Below are 18,856 nucleotides of genomic sequence, written 5' to 3'. Positions count from 1 at the left end.
GCTTGAACATTGCTGTCACTCAGAGAAAACCATCAGCTAACAACATGTCCCTATGCACTTTTCACTTGTTCCCATAGAGGCATAAAGAAAATGTACTACCTAAAGAAGACATGGTTGTAACTGGCTGACTACAGCTCAAAGGAGTTTTTACTATACTTAGATTGTTTTCCACCATATAGGAAAATAATTAGAATGTAAACTCTACGCGGCAGGGATCTCCTTCCTATTGTCTCTATAACACTTGCTTAAAAGGCACCTGTCAGTTGAAAAAAATATTTCCTCCACTAGAGCACTCTGGATGGGTAAACAAGAATGGTTCCTGCACAGGCTAAGCTGCCCGCACTGGGAGGGATCTGCTCCTACAGGCATCCATGTTGTGGCCCTGATAATAGGGCAACAGCTGTCGAAAGATGTTTCAGGGTGTGAATGCACAAAATAAGTGGTCCGTTTGGTGGGCTTATTATGTGCATGCGCACCCTTAAACTTGGCCGCCAGCACCGGTTGCTCCCTCATGGTGCAGGCTGCTTAGTGTAGACAGGGGACATTCTTTAAAAAAAAAAAAACCTTCAGTGTGGGAAGCCTTTTTCAGGTGCAGGTGCAGGTGCCCTTTAAACTTAAAAGTGACCCTTAAATTTAAAAATGTGCCCTTTCAACTTAAACTGTATTATGTATTTACTTGCATGTATTATTGAAATGACCCCTGTTTGTTCTATTAATTTATTCTTCTGCTGTACAGTGCTGCATACACACTTAGCACTATATAAATAAAAATATACATAATACAAGATAGAGGCATTTTTCCTGCAGAGTGTTGCACACATAATCTCTATGGGAAAGTGGCTACAGATGTATTTTTAAGGGCATTTTAACCAACATTTTTTCTGCCTGAGAAGAGCGGCATTCAAAATGCTGTATGTGCCATTTGCCTAATTACATTAAGCCTTAGAAAGCCACCAGTTATACCAAACTATATCATGTATTAAAACTTTGAATACTGCAGGAATTACTGGAGAGAACTGGTTTTAACTAACATTGCTTGCAGAGGGCAAACACAGCAACTCAACATATTTTGGCTTATTAATCGGTACAAGCGGATGAAAAAAAAAAATATCATAAGCTACTCTGAATACTGAGCACTGAATGTTCCAGATGCCTCGCCCTGCACAACTTGGACTGGCTTTTAAGCACAGGAGAAGTGTTTGCTTTTCACTTACAAATGCTTTTTCCACCATTTATTGTAGGATGACCTATGTGAACGGTAAAAGGAAATTTTAATTAGTGCAAACTGTGAGCTAAATTTCTGTTTTATTTAGTCCTGGATGCAAACACAGAGTTATCATTGCAGAGCCACCTTGGCAACAGAAGATAAAGCAGTGTCTGTTTAATTTCTTAAAAGGGGGGTTGACCTTTTTAGTAAATTTTAGTGTGTGCTGAGCAACTTTTATATAGTTTGACTTCATTTTCTATGGTCTTTGAATTATTAGCTTTATTTGTTGCCCCCTTTCCGACTAAAAAATGCTCTCTGGTTGTCCGAGTCACTGTCCGTCTTATTTTATTGTAGGGTTGTTACTTGTCTGGTTTTGACGTGTACAGCCCATTTTTTCCCCCCTACCCGGTTTCAAAATTAGGAGAATCGGGGCAGGATTCTCGTATATTGATGCAGACCCCTCACCATGATGTCACCACCTGCCCAGTGACATCACTGCCTGCCCTGACTATGCAGCAGCGAAAGGTGACAACCCAATATTATTTATATTATTCAGTTCAAGTAAAAGATAAATAAAGACAAAACCGCTAGCCCCATCCCTAATATAGTAACACTGTTTATTGATAAAAACAATAATTTGGTTGTGAGAGAAATACAAGATAGCCTTTGTCATATTTGGGAAAGAAAATGAGTGACACCATGCCCCACAGAAAAACAGACACAGACAAACAGATTCTTCTCTTGTCTCTGTATTCTCCCTTCTCTAGGCCCGTCAGTAAGGGCTCCTTATATTCATTAAACACTGCAAAAAGACTGTTGATTTTTTCCTATGCCTTACACAAAATAATTGTGCCTTCTTGTGCCAGTCAGTACTTATGCTGTGCACCTTACAGTTACTATTAAAAAGATTGGAAGGATACAAGCAGTGTCGGACTGGGACACCAGGGGCCCACCCAAAAACCTTAGACCATGGGCCCACCAAAGAACCATAGACCAGGGGCCCACTCTCAGTACAATTATTATTTCTCTCCTCACTCAACCTCTATTCTCCTAGGCTCTATTCTTTACATACTATAATCTATTATTCCATCTATTTAGCCCCTTTGTTCTCAAAGAAATAGGAAATGGCCACGAAATAGGCCAAACGTTTAGCAGCACCCGGGCCCACCGGGAGTTTTCCTGGTATCCCGGTGGGCCAGTTTGACACTGGATACAAGCCACTAAATTACAATTCTACAATGCACCTGGGGTGTAATAAATGAACCCCCAAAAGCCCCCCAACCATCTTCCATAGGCATTTCCAGTGCAGATGTAGACTTCAGGCAGCAAGGAAATTTTGGGGAAAAAAAGAGGTATTAAAAACTGGAAAAATTATGTAATGAAATGATTACAATGCTTATTAATAGCAGAAAATTACTATGGTGAATTGTGGCATTAATATGGCAATATGTGTTGTATGTCGAAGCCTTTTTATTACAGGTTTAGAAATATTGTATGCCCCATATTCCCCATATCTAACAGGGGCGGAACTATTGGGAGTGTGGTGGGGCCCTTTGGATAACTTGCACTGATGGTAAGGTGCACTGTAAACTGCAGAGGTGGGGGGCCCCGGCGATCAAAGTTCCAGTAAAGTGGCCTAATTATCTTCTCTCTCTCATTTCACTAAGTCCAAGTGGAAGACATTTTATGGCTTTTGACTATCAAGGGCTCCATAAACTTGTTTTAACCCTGAAAATTGGTATTCTAGTACTTTTAGCCCAGTTAGTGGAAAAGGCTTGGCAGCACTGTATTGGTGATGTTATACTATTACATCTGTTTTACTTCTAGGAGGAAAAATACAGGGGATCGTGAAAAAGCATTGCATGTGATGCTTCAGGTGCTGCAGGCTTGTGACCATCCGGCACCGGACATGTTCTGCCTGTGTGGAAGAATATACAAAGACATGTTCCTTGATGCTGATTGCAAGGATACCAAAAGTCGGGATAGTGCCATTGAATGGTATAGTAAGGATGATATTCAATTATCAACAATGAACACACTCTTAACCTGAGTGATATTTGTTAATATTAACATTACTAATGAATATTAAGAGAAAGCAGTACAGAAAGTAAAGACTAAAGGTGGCCATACAGAGACAGATTTAATCTGCCAATTTGTACCAATTCTGTGTGTATGGGGACCTCAGACATGCCCACCCAAACAATATCTGGGCATAAATCATCAGATGTCGATTGGGCAGGTTTAATTTTCCCATTGGATCTGGGACCGCATCGGCTAGATCATGGAGCTCTCACTACAGCGAATCATATTCCTACTGTTGTAATCCAATGGTTTGTCCCTAGGGAAACAAGTGTCCATGAGATTACTTACAATGCAACTATGAATTAATTTCTAATTAGCCTTGTGTTGTGGCATTTATTATTCTTTATATAGAGTGTATTGTGGGTCCCTAAGCTCAGGTAACTGGAAGCAGCACAAAGCATATACTGTCAATCTACAGAAAACAAGTTGGGATGCTATTGGGGCATATTTAGAGGCAGGTCAAGGACTGCAGTTGTTTTGGGCTAGAATAAATCCCTAAAACATAGTGTGCAGCATATCTGCCATACTTTTTGTATTATTATTATTGTTATTAATAAACCTCCTCATTAAGAAATATAACAGAAAAGTATTGCACTGTTTTATTTCAGTAGTGTATAGTTTAGCTTTAAGTTACATTAGGTAAATACAGTAGATTGTAAAGTGTTGTGCATGTAAAGAGACTCGGTTTTTCCTTTGTATGGGCAATTGAAACTGTTAAAAATCATAATTCATTTAAATAACGTGTTATGTTATCAGGTGTCATACATACAGTAGCTAGTGAGAATATTATGATCCTTAGCATGATTTAATTAATTTGTTATAAAAGCTTTAAGTATAGTCTTTAAAAACCCTCTTCACTTCAATTTAGATTTCAGAGAAAAGCAAAACAAACATTGAGGGAAACCATCTATTGAGTTTCAATCCTTGAAGCTATCTGCTGTGTTATAGATCACTCTGCTTTATAATAGTGGCTGCACAGTCACTCAAGATTAATACAGATTGATCAACTTGCCCCAGTCTTTGTGATTGGTTACTTTGCTGAACCATTCTAAAAAAAAACTGTGGCAAATTTGCACCTCAGTTTATTGGCCTAAACAAATAAACTGCCACCTGAAGACTGTATTTGATACATGCTGTATTTTTATAAACTGTGCTATGATTGCATATCCTAAAAATTCAACTGTATGAAGCCACTGTTAAAGTAATTGCCAAAAGCATAATCATGCCCTTCTTCATTGAAACGTTTTTTAGAATGAAACCACTAACTGAGAACCATTGTTTCCTTCAGGTATCGCAAAGGCTTTGAGCTCCAGCCCTCATTATATTCTGGAATTAATCTGGCTGTTTTACTTATGGTTGCTGGGCAGCAGTTTGAAAGCTCCATGGAATTGAGAAAAATAGGTAAATGTCATAGTGAATATCCAAAGTACTACCATAGCAGACTCACAGCATTCAGCACTAAAACTCAGAAAAAAAGTTTGTCAAAAAATCATGCAAATCCAAATCTCACTGGAATTTAGCCAAATCCTAAACCAAATCTTATTTATATTACTGAATAATGCTATAATTGTATTTTTAGAATACTGCCACACCAAACAGATTCTCGTCCTGTAGATAAATTCAGGCTAAGAATCAGCCCCTTAGCTCCAAACAGCTTTTTGATGTGCCACTGCGTCGGCCCAGGTGCACATACTTGGAGTGGATTTTGGTGCAAAAACGTACGAATAGGGATCAGCTTTAAGCACCTGCCCCCGGATGGATTCTCAGACAGCATTTATCCACAGGCCAAGAGTCCACCTGGTGTGGCGGTAGACTAATTGTTACTTTTATTACTTACTGTATGTTACTATTTAAGCCCTCTGCTTTTTTTACACCCCCATTCAAACCAATGCCTGATGGCTAGGGTAAATGGAACTCTAGCAACCAGATAGCGTCTAAAAGTACAATCTAGAGAAATGCTGAACTAAGGACTAAATAATTAAAAAGCCATAAAAAGGACCAGTTGCAAATGTTCTCAGAATATCACTGTCGATATTACACTATGCATTATCCAGTAACTGCAGCACTCTGATAATTATTCCATATTATAATTTTATTGGCTCATAAGCTCATGTAACATTATACTAGACATTCATTTAAAGATGAACTACCCCATTAATCTGCCATCAATGCTTGTTCCGGTTGGAACTGTACAATTGCAATACTTGTCATGTAACTTGACATGAAAATGACTTTTCATGGGATATAATTAAGATCTTCTTCTTGGAACTCTGCAAGAAATCCTCAGTGGTATCTCTGTATTTAACCCTAACATATATGTATGCAATGAAAATGTTGGATTCTCTTCCACGAGAGGCAGTACAGGTATGGGATCTGTTATCCAGAAACCAGTTATCCAGAAAGCTCTGAATTATAGAAAGACTGTCTCCCATAGACTTCCAAATAATCTACATTTTGTAATTATAAAATACTACCTTGTACTTAATCCACACTAAATTATAATTAATCCTTATTAATCTATGGAGTTTAATGTTTAAGTAATTTTTTTTAGTAGACTTAAATGAAGATCCAAATTATGGAAAAGTCCAGGTCCCGAGCTTTCTGGGTTACATACCTGAAGTTTGTTTGTTCAAAAATGGATTGGAAAGCCTGTTAGGCTCCAAAAAAAAATGCTGTTGAAAGTATTTAGAAAACATTTAATTTAATTGAGGGATCTAGAACCCAATGCAATTTTTGTGGTCATAAAATGTATTTTCCTCCTTCAAACTGAATTGGCAGGTGGCTATTTTTTTCCGCCTAGAGGTACCAACTGGGTAGGCTGTGTCTCCAGGATGAAGCCTCCCCTAGAATAAACAGATCTCTGCTAGAAACTATTTTCTATACCTGTAATGTATCTTCTAGGTCACAGACCCATCAGTTTTCCCAGTTTAAGGAAGATTATAGACTATTAATTATTACAGCTGAACTGGAAACCTAAAAATACATTGAACTGGAGAGCCTGAAAGCCATTTCACTTACCTGTCTGACTGTATCATGTTCGGTAGAGCATGAAAACCCATTTGAATGTTGCTCACTGAGAAAGTAAATGTCCCATATTTGCTCAACCTTTATTAAATCTAGTCTTAAGTTTTCTTTTTTTGTATATGATGGATCATGTAAGAATAACAAACAGAAGCTAATCAGGCAGGTCTACAGTCATAAACCAAATTTCTTGCAATCTGAGCCAGTTAGAAAATAGAATTTTATTGCAGTATAAATTACTATATATTATTACATTATAGTTTATGAAGCACCAGCATATTTATCAGCACTGTACAAAGGTCAAACACAATCAGTATGACAGACTGAATAAAAACAGTTCCTGAAGGATGGAACAATCATAAATTGTAAGGCATGAGATCAGAAGGTAGCTTTCACAGTACTATTAATTACTGTAGAGCAGTTTGTTATGTTGTGTAGTTACTGTTAGTGAATAATTCACATGGATACCATGTGGGACATTCACTAAGATTCATAGTTGCGCCAGGCATAACTTAGCCGCACTTCGCCACACTTCGCCAGGCGTAGTTTCGCCAGCGCTCTGTAAATTCACTAAAATCCGAAGTTGCGCTCAGGGGTAGCGTAAGGTTGCAAAGTTGCGCTAGTGTTGATTCGCAAATCGAAGTTACGCTAGCGATGGTTAATTTGCATACGGCGCCAAATTCAAATTTCAATGGAGGAATATGTAGCAGCACTACAAATGCCTGGGAAACCTTCAAAACATCAAATAAAATTTTTATTTTGCCCTACACATGTGCCCACTGTATAGTTAAGTTGCCATGAGTTAGGAAATGTAGGGGGGAAGGAGGGGAGCCCCAAAAAATGTTTCGATATTTTTCAGCCTATCACCCATAAAATAGAAAAAACGCCAGCGTTTTTTGGGACTTAGAAAAAATTTTAACTTTTTTTTTTAAGAAATCCCTATCTACTCTATTGCGCTTCGCCTGGTCTGAGGTGGCGAAGGAAGTCTGGCGTAAAAGGTAGCGTTCAGAACAATGCGCCTGTTAGTGAATTTGCGTAGTTACGTCTGTTGCGCAAATTCGCCAGGCGTAATGGTGCGAAGTTACGCCAGCGTCTGTTAGTGAATTTGCGAAGTAACGAAAATGCCCAACACTAGTGAATTGACGCTAGCTTTAGGCGCTTCGGCGCATAGTGAATTTGCCCCTATGAGTGCAATGCATACTTTACCCTGGTCAAAAACTGGTCATGGGTCATTTTTCAAACTCAAATTGCGTGACCACTTGGATTTCGGATAGTTTCGGCACAAAATTTGCTGCCCAATAGTGTTTTAGGTTGGACACTGAGGAACTATGCTGCTCCATGTTGTCATTGCTCAATTTCCCATTAGCAGGTCACATATAGGAGACTGTACAGTTCAAAGAGAAGTAAACAAATGTATGAAAAATGTTCAATGTATTGCAACACAGAAATTCTCAAATCTTCCCTGTTTATGGATTTGTCCCAGCAACATATTTAGTGCCTGGAAGCTGACACTGCAGCCCAGTGTAGAGGTAGGAAAACGTAGAAAGGCAGGTAGACAAAAGAAAGGAAATCTGTGAAACACATTGGCAAAAATGATCTATTCCAAAAAAATATATTAATGTAAATTTACGTGGAGTGCTCTGAGACCCTTTTGCAGTGTAAATAATTATCTATTTTTTGTGGTTTGAGATGGTAACCGTTTTATTATGGAATCCTAACTATCTTTGCACTTTCCATGCACTTTTGTTTACAGTTAACCCAAGGGTTGCTGACTCTCAAAAGTGTGGAATTAGGTAATCTGTGTCCTTTTCATAGGTGCATTCACAGATCATAATGTAAAGAGACATTGAGGGGCCCCACGTTCTCCATTATACAATACACAGTTCATAATGTGTCCCATGAGCACAGTGTTTTAATTTCACTTTAGAAGTGTGAACATTTTGCCGACATTTACATCATTGTCTGATCCCGTTTTGAAAGTGATTATATAATACAGAACTGGATGGCTAACGGGTTTGGGAAAGTTTAATATTTTTCTAAATGTGAAAGAAGGGAGGGGTGTGTGTATGGATGCTGGGTTTTCATTTGGAGGGGTTGGACTTGATGGACTTTGTCTTTTTTCAACCCAATTTAACTATGTAACTATAAAGGCAACTCTCCAAAACTGACGCTAGGCACAGACCCTCAGTTGCCTATACAGAAAATACTTCCCTGACAAAAGATGTCAAATAAATCAATCTGAAAACTCCGAACCAAGCCTTGTATAGGTATGGGACCTTTTATCCAGAATGCCCTGCACCTGGGGGTTTCCGGATACTGTATATGTCCGTAATTTGGATCTTCATATCTTAAGTCTTCTAGAAAATCATGTAAACATTAAATAAACCCAATAGGCTGGTTTTGCTTCCAATAAGGATTAATTATATCATAGTTTGGATCACGTACAAGCTATTGTTTGATTATTACAGAGAAAAGGGAAATCATTTTTAAAAATTTGGATTATTTGGATAAAATGGAGTCTATGAGAGACAGGCATTCCGTAATTCGGAGCTTTCTGGATAACGGGTTTCCGGATTACAGGTCCCATCCCTGTACAATATTTTTTTAGGACGGGAGTTTAGAGAGATGGACTAGGTCAGTGAAGGTAGGAACAAAACCTAAAATATATATAATATAGATGAGCATCTTTTCATCAAATTGCCATGTCTTTCACTAGTGTAAGAATATGAAGAATGCAGTTCATGGTGCCAAACTCCTCTCAGTCAGTATTATTTGTTGTTGTAATATGTTTAAGGTGTGCGACTGAATAGCCTGCTGGGAAGGAAAGGAAGCTTGGAGAAAATGAACAATTACTGGGATGTTGGTCAGTTCTTCATAGTCAGCATGTTGGCTAGTGATATTGGGAAAGCAGTCCAAGCATCTGAGCGCCTCTTTAAACTCAAGCCTCCTGTTTGGTAAGTTGCCATTGTTTAGGAAATATACATCCTACTGTATAACTAATTCAGGAAGATCATATAATCAAGATAACGAACAGCATACAGATGTTATCCTAAGATACAATCTACTTCTAAAGAAATGCAAATCCATACATTTTCCCCAAACTAAATATATCATTTGTATTTGCTGAAGGTAAGTAGAAATACTGTTCTTAAATAAATGCACCCAGACTTGACTCGAACAATATGTTGATACAGGAAGAACCAAACTTTTGGTTTAACAGCCCCATATGTACATAAAGTCACAGGTAAAGTGCCACACTCACACAACTCACTGTTTGTAGTCTCGGGTGCACGCTGAACTCCCCTCTGCACAGGTTCTTTATACGTAGATAAACAATTGCAGCAGCACTCCGATATGTGAAAAAAATTCTTTATTCGTGCAACAACGGCCGTTGTTGCACGAATAAAGAATTTTTTTCACATATCGGAGTGCTGCTGCAATTGTTTATCTACATATGTACATAAAGAGACAAATTCCTCGCAATACTGGAATGCTAGGTTGTTGCCACATAATGATTGTTAACAATAAAATAAAAAATTTTTTTAATACTAACACTAAAGACCACTAAAACTAAACCCTAACCCATAAAATACAGCAGCTAGTAAGCATACGAGGGTATATGCAGCATGTAGAATTCAGATAGAGCACTGAATTAAAAACAACTACCTAAAACATGAGTCTAAAGTTATAATATGTCCTTTAATTAGAGATTGAAGTGCTCTTGGTTAGACGAGAACCCCATGGATGTGAATTGTAATATTGTTATTTACATCCATTTGGGGATCTAACAGTGAGCACATTACGCTCAGGGACGGATTTACATAGCAGACGCCCCTAGGCCCGCTGTCGTTCTTCGCCTTGTCCCCTCCCTTTAAAGGGGACCCGTCACCCATAAAAATTATTCAAAATCCTATTTTATCACATTAGTCAAGCAAATTTAACTTAAATTAAACTATATTAATTATTTGAATCTTGCTTCCTTCAGTCTGGGAATTCATAATTATAGCAAGCAGGCAGGAGCCATTTTATGGACACTGATATTAAGGCAAGCCTTGCATCATCTCAGAATCTTGTTTTGCACCAGAATGGGGGACCTGATGTCCATTCCCATGCCCTGGCTACACAATTAAGTGGTGAAGAGAATTGGAAAATGTGTGGTGAGCAGTGACATCTAGGAAGTGCTGAATGGAAAGTGAAAGCAATTGTCTGCCCCTCCTCTATGCCTAGGCATAGAGGAGGAGCAGACAATATTTGAATGACGGCTGAGATTTTTAAATGAGCTTACAACAGCTATGAATGCTTTAATAAAAAATAGAAATTGGATTTCATGTTTAATTTGAAAAGGACTTTTATTATTCAGATTTTTGTGTCTGGATGACAGGTCCACTTTAATTCAATCAAATTATCATCATTGGGACCAGGGCAATGGGGATTGGCATAGAGGACCCAATGTTTCTGAACCAATGTGAGTGTGGTTGGGCAGCATTCCGCCCCTTAAATCCTTTCACCCTAGGCCCGGGCCTTGGTGGCCTCTCCACAAATCCAGGCCTGATTATGCTGACTTCTGTTATGTGGTGACATCTTAGCAGTCCAGTCTAGCAGGGAATTAGACTCCTTAAAATGTAAACTTTAAACTTCCTGTTCTGCACAAAACAAATTTTAGTTGTATGCACATAAATATTGGGCAACTGATCCGCAAATACTAACCTTCTGGCTCTGACTTAGTTCCACTCTTCCAGTGTATGATTACATACATACAGATATCGGTGCTTGATTCTGTCTTACCTATTGAAGTAATGATGCTACAGACTAAAGCCAGAAGTAATAAGCCTTACATTTGGATACAGCTTCAGAACCTTCATTTTATATGGCTGTTGTATTGTAAAGCACTGGTATTATGTTAAAAATAAATGGTAGTAGTTGGGAGAATAGTCCAAATGTTTGTGTTTTTTTCTAGGTACCTTAGGTCCGCAGTACAAAATTTGCTCTTAATTCAGCGATTCAGGAAGCTCAACACTGAACATTCTCCAAGACAAGAAAGATTTAATTTCTGGATGGATATCATTGTTGAGGCTACAAAAGAGTCTGCAAACGGACTAAGATTTCCAGTAAGGCGTTACAATTTGTTGTACGATTAGATCATTGCAAGTCAGAGATGGCTATTAAGGTGAAAATACGTGGGCTGATCCAATACAGTATCCAGTTGAATGGATGAATAATATATGAGGGGCCATACACAGTATGACAGCTGTTTCTAATAACCCACTCTGCATTTTATCCTGCCTAATTGACTAATTATCCCAATAGAAATTTCACATGAAATATATCATTCATGTGATACTGCTTCTGCAAGGTACCTGACTAAGGTTTATTTTGTTGTGTTAGGTCCTTGTCTTGGAGCCTACAAAGGTTTATCAACCATCTTATGTTTCAATAAACAAGGAAGCTGATGAGAGGACTGTCTCCCTGTGGCACGTGTCTCCTGTGGAAATGGTAAGCAAAACCAAGTTGCAAATTAACCATTATGTATAATATATTCATATTCTATATTTGTCCTTAAAACAAGACTCAAGCACTACTTAGATGTTTCGTCTGTTAAAAGTGACTATTTCAATGGATGAGGTACTCACCTGAAGGTACAGCAACCCGATAATAATAATAAATGATTCCCAGAATTTGCTTCTCCTACTCTTCTTATTTCTTCTCCTCTTTGGGATAACAGATCTTCTGTGGTTAGCAGAAGCTACTTTTGGATATACAACACTGAAGTCTTCCTGAAATTTAGCAGAAAAATCTAAAATGAATAAATTATTGGCATATTTAATTTTTCTCTGTGTGCTGAATTACCTTCTTTCTGTGTTTTTGGCCTGGATGTTATAGAAGGGCATTCATGAATGGAACTTCACTGCTTCCTCAATCAGAGGCATAAGGTATGTGAATTGAATGCATTTATTCTATAATTATGTAACATGTACTGCATTATCTTTGAGAATGTAAAACTAAAAATTAGGGATGCACCGAATCTAGGATTCGGTTCGGGATTCTGCCAGGATTCAGCCTTTTTCAGCAGGATTCTGCCAAATCCGTGCCCCTGGTCAAACTGAATCCAAATCCTATTTGCATATGTAAATTAGGGACGGGTATGGAAATCACGTGACTTTTCATCACAAAAGAAGATTTTTTCTCCTTTCCTGTCCCTAATTTGCATATGCAAATTAGGATTTGGATTCAGTTTGATATTCAGCCCGAAGGATTCAGTGATTCAGCTGAATCCCAAATAGTGGATTCAGTGCATCCCTACTAAAAATGTGAGAATGGAAAAATTTAGAATTGCTTTTTTTTCCTGCTATGCAAAAGACTTTATAGCTTGTAAACAATAACAGGAAATCCTAAAGAAATAATAGTACTCCTTTGATCGTAAAACAATTCATGGAAGAGTGCAAGGGAGAATGGCAGTTTTATGACCAAATCTGGCTACAAAGGAGAGTTAGAGCTATTTTTGCTGGTACAAAAGCTGCACCCCTAATGCTGCTGCTGTGGGATGTTGAAGCCACATAACAGGTGGGTGCAGAATTGGCTTTCTGCTGTATGAATACTGACCTTCCCCAGTTGGAGAATTTTATCAGTTATGCAAGTACAGGTATGGGACCTGTTATCCAGAATGCTCGGGACCTGGGGTTTTCCGGATAATGGATCTTTCCGTTATTTGGATCTTCACACCTTGTCTACTAGAAAATCATGTAAACATTAAATAAGCCCAATAAGGGTAGGGGCACACTGGGCGATTCGGGGAGATTTAGTTGCCTGGCGCTAAAGCACACATGACGCTAAAGCACACGCGGCAATTCATTTTCTGAAGTTGCCGGAAGTTGAGGAAACTTCGGGCGACGTTTTCCGAAGAAAAAAAATTTCATTTTAGCCAGCGCAAGAGAGAGGGAAGGCGTTCGGGGAAATTGGTCGCCGCAAAGACAAGGAGATTAGTTGAAGGGCGACTAAATCTCCCCTAATCGCCCAGTGTGCCGCTACCCTAATTTGGTTTTACTTCCAAAAAGGATTAATTATATCACGGTTGGGATCAAGTACAAGGTACTGTTTTATTATGAAAGAGAAAATGGCAATAAGTTTAAAAAAATTGGATAATTATAACTAGGTCTAAACAATGATGTAATTCGGAACTTTCTGGATAACTGGTTTCCGGATAAGGGATCCCATACCTGTAGTGCACTGTTACTGTGATTTTCCTCAAGACGAAAAAAAGCTGCAGCAAAACATCAGGAATTATATAAAATCCTTTCCTTTTAAACTGACCACGTATGAAAACAATAGACATTGAGTATGGCTTTTCCTGAGTCAATAAAACAAGGGTCCTCCCAGCAACAAAGATTCCTATTGGATTGCATCAGAGTGATGATATGTATACAAGCTAGAAACAAGGAAATCGCTATGGCATCAACCAACCATCTTAATAAATACAAACTATATTTATAAATGGCACCCATCGCTGAACAACTCACTCTTGTATGTTTGAATGAGATTAACCTTCTAGTGCCAGAACGTGGCATTACTAGTCATTCATTATTATTATATTGTGCTAGAACATGGCTTTAATATTAACGATTATTGTGTGCTAGATTATGGCAGGACATACTGAGCCTCTCCTTGGTCAGAGGCTTCTCATTGGTTGTCAGTGGTGTGTCAATCTGTTTTTCAAAAAACTTGTAAAGGAGATGGTATAGTCACAGGACAAGGACAACTTCTCCTCTTGCTTATTAGTGAGCCGGGGAGATTTATGTTGGAAAGTCTGGAGGAGCAGACACAAGGTACATAGGGATATTGCCAAACCACTTGGAAACTAGACTTAAGTGTAAGTATCCGTGCCCAGGGCTGCCATCAGGGGGGCTCAGGGGGTACAACTGTACCTGGCCTGAAGGGGGGCCCCGGCTGTACTGCACTTTTCGAAAGAGCTGGCCCCCCTTGACAGCGCCAAAGCCGCGCCGCCCTTCCGACGTCCCGAAAAGCCGAACAGCCAAAGTCCTGAATCGGCGAAAAGGCCCAAAGTCACGAAAGGAGGAGAAGTACTGAAGCCACGAGTTCAATGCTACTGAACACCAATATGTGTTTTTTTTTATTTTTCTTAATCCCCTGGCCACCAATGTATTATTGTAATACTCTATAGGCCCCTGCCACCAATGTTTTTTTTTTTTTAAATATTCGCTGAGCCCCAACTTTTTTTTTTACTTGTAAGGGGGCCCTGGCACCAGTTTTTTTTTTTTTTTTTTTTTTTAAAAAAACCAATTGCAAATTATCTCAGAATTTCACTCAATACATTATACATTATAAGGGGTGAACAACCCCTTTATTGATCCAGATGCACTATATACAGTCTGACTAATGTGAATCTTTTCTGAATCCTTCCAGCATATCTAAGTTTGATGAGAGGTGCTGCTTTCTGTATGTTCATGACAACTCAGATGATTTTCAAATCTACTTTTCTACAGAGGACCAGTGCAACAGGTAAGTAAGTGTTAGCCATGAGCTTCCTGAGTCATATCATTTAGGAACAGTTTTTCCTCTGGCCTTACAATTTGTGCTTGCTTGTCTCTAGGTTTTGTACCCTTGTGAAAGAGATCCTAACAGATGTAGTAGGCAGCGCTGTGGAGCTGGAGGGAGAGGCAGATGGAGATACCTTGGAGGTAGTGAATGCCATGTATAGAGAAACATCCTTGCATGCATCAGCTCCTCTTATCTCATTTATTTGTTTGCGTTTTGGAACATACATTTCAATTTAATGTGTTTGATCTTTTCATGCTATCGTCTTTAACTTTATTGTGTGTGCTCTTTATGTGCCAATATTTGCCCGTACTCTACTTGTAAACCTGTGAAAAAGGAAAACTATAGTGATTATGGCTTTATATTGCTCTTATGCTTCTGAAATCTCTTGGAAGTTTATTTATTAATGGTTGTTAAGGAAACTGGCTGGTAAATTTACTTGAAATGGCTTTTTTATAAAGCAACAAAAGCCTAGAGAATGGAGAATGTCCACTGAACACTTACATAGGAGCAGATAATGGACAGAGTGTTTGTCCTTGTCCGCAGGGGAGATTGTTCTTTGTAATATTTTCCACAGCATCACTAACATGGGAGAAGTGCTGTGGGGATAACATTAATATATATATTCATATAGAGGTATCGGATTGTTATCCAGTATGCTCAGAACCTGAGGTTTTCTGGATAATGGATCTCTGTAATTTGGATCTTCATACCTTAAGTCTACTAGAAAATCATGTAAACATTAAATAAACTCAATAGGCTGGTTTTGCCTCCAATAAAGATTAATTATATCTTAGTTGGGATCAAGTACAAGCTACTGTTTTATTATTAAAGAGAAAAAGGATTATATGGATAAAATGGAATCTATGGGAGACGGTCATTCCGTTTTCTGGATAACGGGAAAATAGGACAGCAGCTCCTGCATGCAAGATTTTCTCCTATTCAGATTTCCTGTACCCTCATTGGTTTTTTAAAAATAAGTCCCGGTAAAGCTGTACAACGATTGGATAGTGGAAGTAGGAACTTCCACGCCTATCCAATCCCGATGCAGCTTTATCTTTAAAGAACCAATGAGGGTACAGAAAATCTGAATAGAAGAAAATCTTGCGTGCAGGAGCTGCTGTCCTATTTCCTGAACTTGGCCCAACTCTGAAAGCAGGGCGCCCGGCTAATCAAGTAAGTGAAGCATGGCCACCACGTTTTTTTTTTTACCTAAAGGAGGCCACCAATGGCTTTTTATAAGTGGGGGTGGGGGGCCCAGGACATCAATTTGGCCTAGGACCTCAATTTCTTTTTTACTTGCAAGGGGCCCCCTGATCACTAATTGCATTTTAGAACTTGTTGGGGTGGCTGGCCACCAATGTTTTTTGTTTTTTTTTAACTTGAAGGGAGTCCTGGTCACCAGTGGATTTCAATAACTTGTGGGGGTCCTGATCACCAATGGCTTTTTATAACATGTGGGAGGGGGACTGGCCACCAATGGCTTTTTATAGCTTAGGGGCGGGTCTAATGTTTTAGCTCTGATGTCTGTGTGGCCTTTTTACTGTGGGGTGGTCAAGATATGGGGTGGGGCTTAAGGGTGGGCTGGGGCCCAGGAAATGTTGCCGTACAGGGCCCTGTGAGTTCTGAAGTCGACCCTGACCCTAGCTGAATATTTAATTCATTTATGTGCATGCCATTCCTGCTCCTTCTGCTTCATTATGAGGTTAGAAAGGGAATTACCATAGGGTGAAATGAACTAAAGAATTAATCATGTTTTATGTTTCCAGTATGAATATGACTATGATGAAAACGGTGATCGGCTCGTTTTAGGAAGAGGCACTTATGGAGTTGTGTATGCAGGAAGAGACCTCAGTAACCAAGTCCGGATTGCCATCAAGGAGATACCAGAGAAGGACAACAGGCATGTTCTAGTAATTTTTTTTTTTTAGTTGCAGGCTGATTTAGCATGCATGCATTTAGACAGTAAAATTTATTTTTTTAAATTCATTATGCTGATCTGTTTTAAAATACAAGAGAAAACAATGTAACTTGGTGTGCTGATTAAAGCAATGGTGCTGCTATTGCTTAACTACTTAAGAAGTTTTCATGCCACTTCCACTGGAGTCAATGAATTACATAAAATTGATCTAGAATGGATGGAATGACCAATATCGTCTTCATCTTTCAACCATATGAATAAACAAATATGCCAATAAATGCTAATCCTTGGAAAAGTTATCCTAAAACAAAGTAAATATAATCCTTATATATAAATAGGATGAAATCACCCTAGAAATAAATAAAAGCTAGCTAGAAATAAAATTGCTGTTGTTGAATGGCCTATAACTGTTTTGCTTTGCACGCATTTGCCCATGAGGCTGGTTATATATGCAGCAGCTATAGATCTTCATGTGTGCCATCACCCTATAGTAATTTAGTGCAATCCTTTTAAACACGTAGCTTGCAATTTATTTGTGATTTCTTGTTATCATGTTGTAGATACTCCCAGCCTCTACATGAGGAGATCGCTCTCCATAAATATCTGAAACATCGCAATATTGTACAGTATCTCGGATCCATTTCAGAGGATGGATACATCAAAATATTCATGGAGCAAGTTCCTGGAGGTTTGGCTTGTCTCTTCAGTTTCTCATGAAACCCATTTGAATTAGATTTGTTTCTGCTAGGATGGTTTCTTCCCCACAAATATAAATATATTGATATTCCATTTAACCAGGTAGTTTGTCTGTTCTATTGCGTTCCAAATGGGGCCCTTTGAAGGAACCCACCACCAAGTTTTATACGAAACAGATCTTGGAAGGACTGAAATATCTTCATGAAAACCAGATTGTTCATAGAGATATAAAGGTAAGTGGTTAAATCATAATTTTCTTTCATTCGTTAAAGGGGAACTATCACAAAACTGAACATTTAGTACAGGTACAGGATCCAGTTTAAGGAACCCGATTATCCAGAAAGCTCCAAATTATGGAAAGGTCATCTCCTACAGATTCTGTAATAATTAGGGATGCACCAAATCCAAAATAGTGGATTCGGTGCATCCTTAATTATTACAGAATCCTGAATCCTTTGTGAAAGCTTTGGCCGAATACCAAATTAATCCGAACCAAAGTTGATTTTAAGGATTCGGATTTGATTCAGCTAAATCCGAATCCTGCTTAAAATGGCCAAATACCAAACCGAATCCTGAATTCGGTGCATCCCTAGTAATAATAAAACAGTACCTTGTTCTTGATCCAAACTAAGATATTATTCATCCTTATGTTTTTATAGCAGTGCATTTGCTTATTTGCACCTCTGTGCAGAAATCTTTTATCTGCTGTAATATCCACTAATTCAGTTTCCAAATGAACTTTACATTATAAATAGCCATGCCAAGAACCAGAAACCCACATATAATTAAATCTTCAGTTATCCCCTCAGAAAATGTATTAGTAATTATTTATAAATTGCACACCAAAACATTATCGTACTGTATTTGGAGCTCTGGCATTACTGAGCAAAGAATGGATTACCATATTCCTGTTGCCGGGTTTTCCACTGAAACTTTCCTCTCAGAATTTAGCAGTAAACCTTTCCCCCAGATTATTGAAATGCACTGTGTTTTGATGGGCATGGATTGGCGATGCCAAATGAGCTCAAAAGTGACCAGTTATCTGCAAATCATTTGCCATAAAGCATATTGCCTTCCCCAAGCCAGTCCCATAACTTCTAAGTGCAGCACATTCTATAATAACTAGGGATGCACTGAATCCTCTATTTTGGATTCGGCAGAACCCCTGAATCCTTCTTGAAAGATTCGGCCAAATACTGAACCGAATCCAAATCCTAATTTGCATATGCAAATTAGGGGTGGGAAGGGGGGAAACTTTTTTACTTCCTTGTTTTGTGACAAAAAATCATGCGATTTACCTCCTCACCCCTAATTTGCATATGAACATCAGGATTCAGGTTAGGTTTGGCCAGGCAGATGGATTCGGGCAAATCCTAATC

General features: G+C 38.6%; 1 protein-coding gene across 2 annotated transcripts in view; it reads left to right on the top strand.

Moving 5' to 3' along the window:
* LOC108708885 (mitogen-activated protein kinase kinase kinase 15) overlaps positions 1-18,856 on the top strand; it is a 79,772-nt gene that overhangs the window by 39,986 nt on the left and 20,930 nt on the right. For both annotated transcript variants that reach the window (XM_041583611.1, XM_041583610.1), the window contains exons 7-17: positions 3,035-3,205; positions 4,578-4,690; positions 9,105-9,264; positions 11,268-11,418; positions 11,696-11,803; positions 12,191-12,240; positions 14,729-14,824; positions 14,916-15,003; positions 16,630-16,763; positions 17,342-17,469; positions 17,580-17,710. In XM_041583611.1, the coding sequence (XP_041439545.1) occupies positions 3,035-3,205; positions 4,578-4,690; positions 9,105-9,264; positions 11,268-11,418; positions 11,696-11,803; positions 12,191-12,240; positions 14,729-14,824; positions 14,916-15,003; positions 16,630-16,763; positions 17,342-17,469; positions 17,580-17,710 (1,330 nt within the window). The remainder of the gene's footprint in view (positions 1-3,034; positions 3,206-4,577; positions 4,691-9,104; positions 9,265-11,267; positions 11,419-11,695; positions 11,804-12,190; positions 12,241-14,728; positions 14,825-14,915; positions 15,004-16,629; positions 16,764-17,341; positions 17,470-17,579; positions 17,711-18,856) is intronic.

The sequence above is a fragment of the Xenopus laevis genome, chromosome 2S (assembly GCF_017654675.1).
Source record: "Xenopus laevis strain J_2021 chromosome 2S, Xenopus_laevis_v10.1, whole genome shotgun sequence".
NCBI lineage: Eukaryota > Metazoa > Chordata > Amphibia > Anura > Pipidae > Xenopus > Xenopus laevis.
The sequence above is the reverse complement of the archived record's forward strand: the minus strand, read 5'-3'. Positions and strand labels throughout refer to the sequence as shown.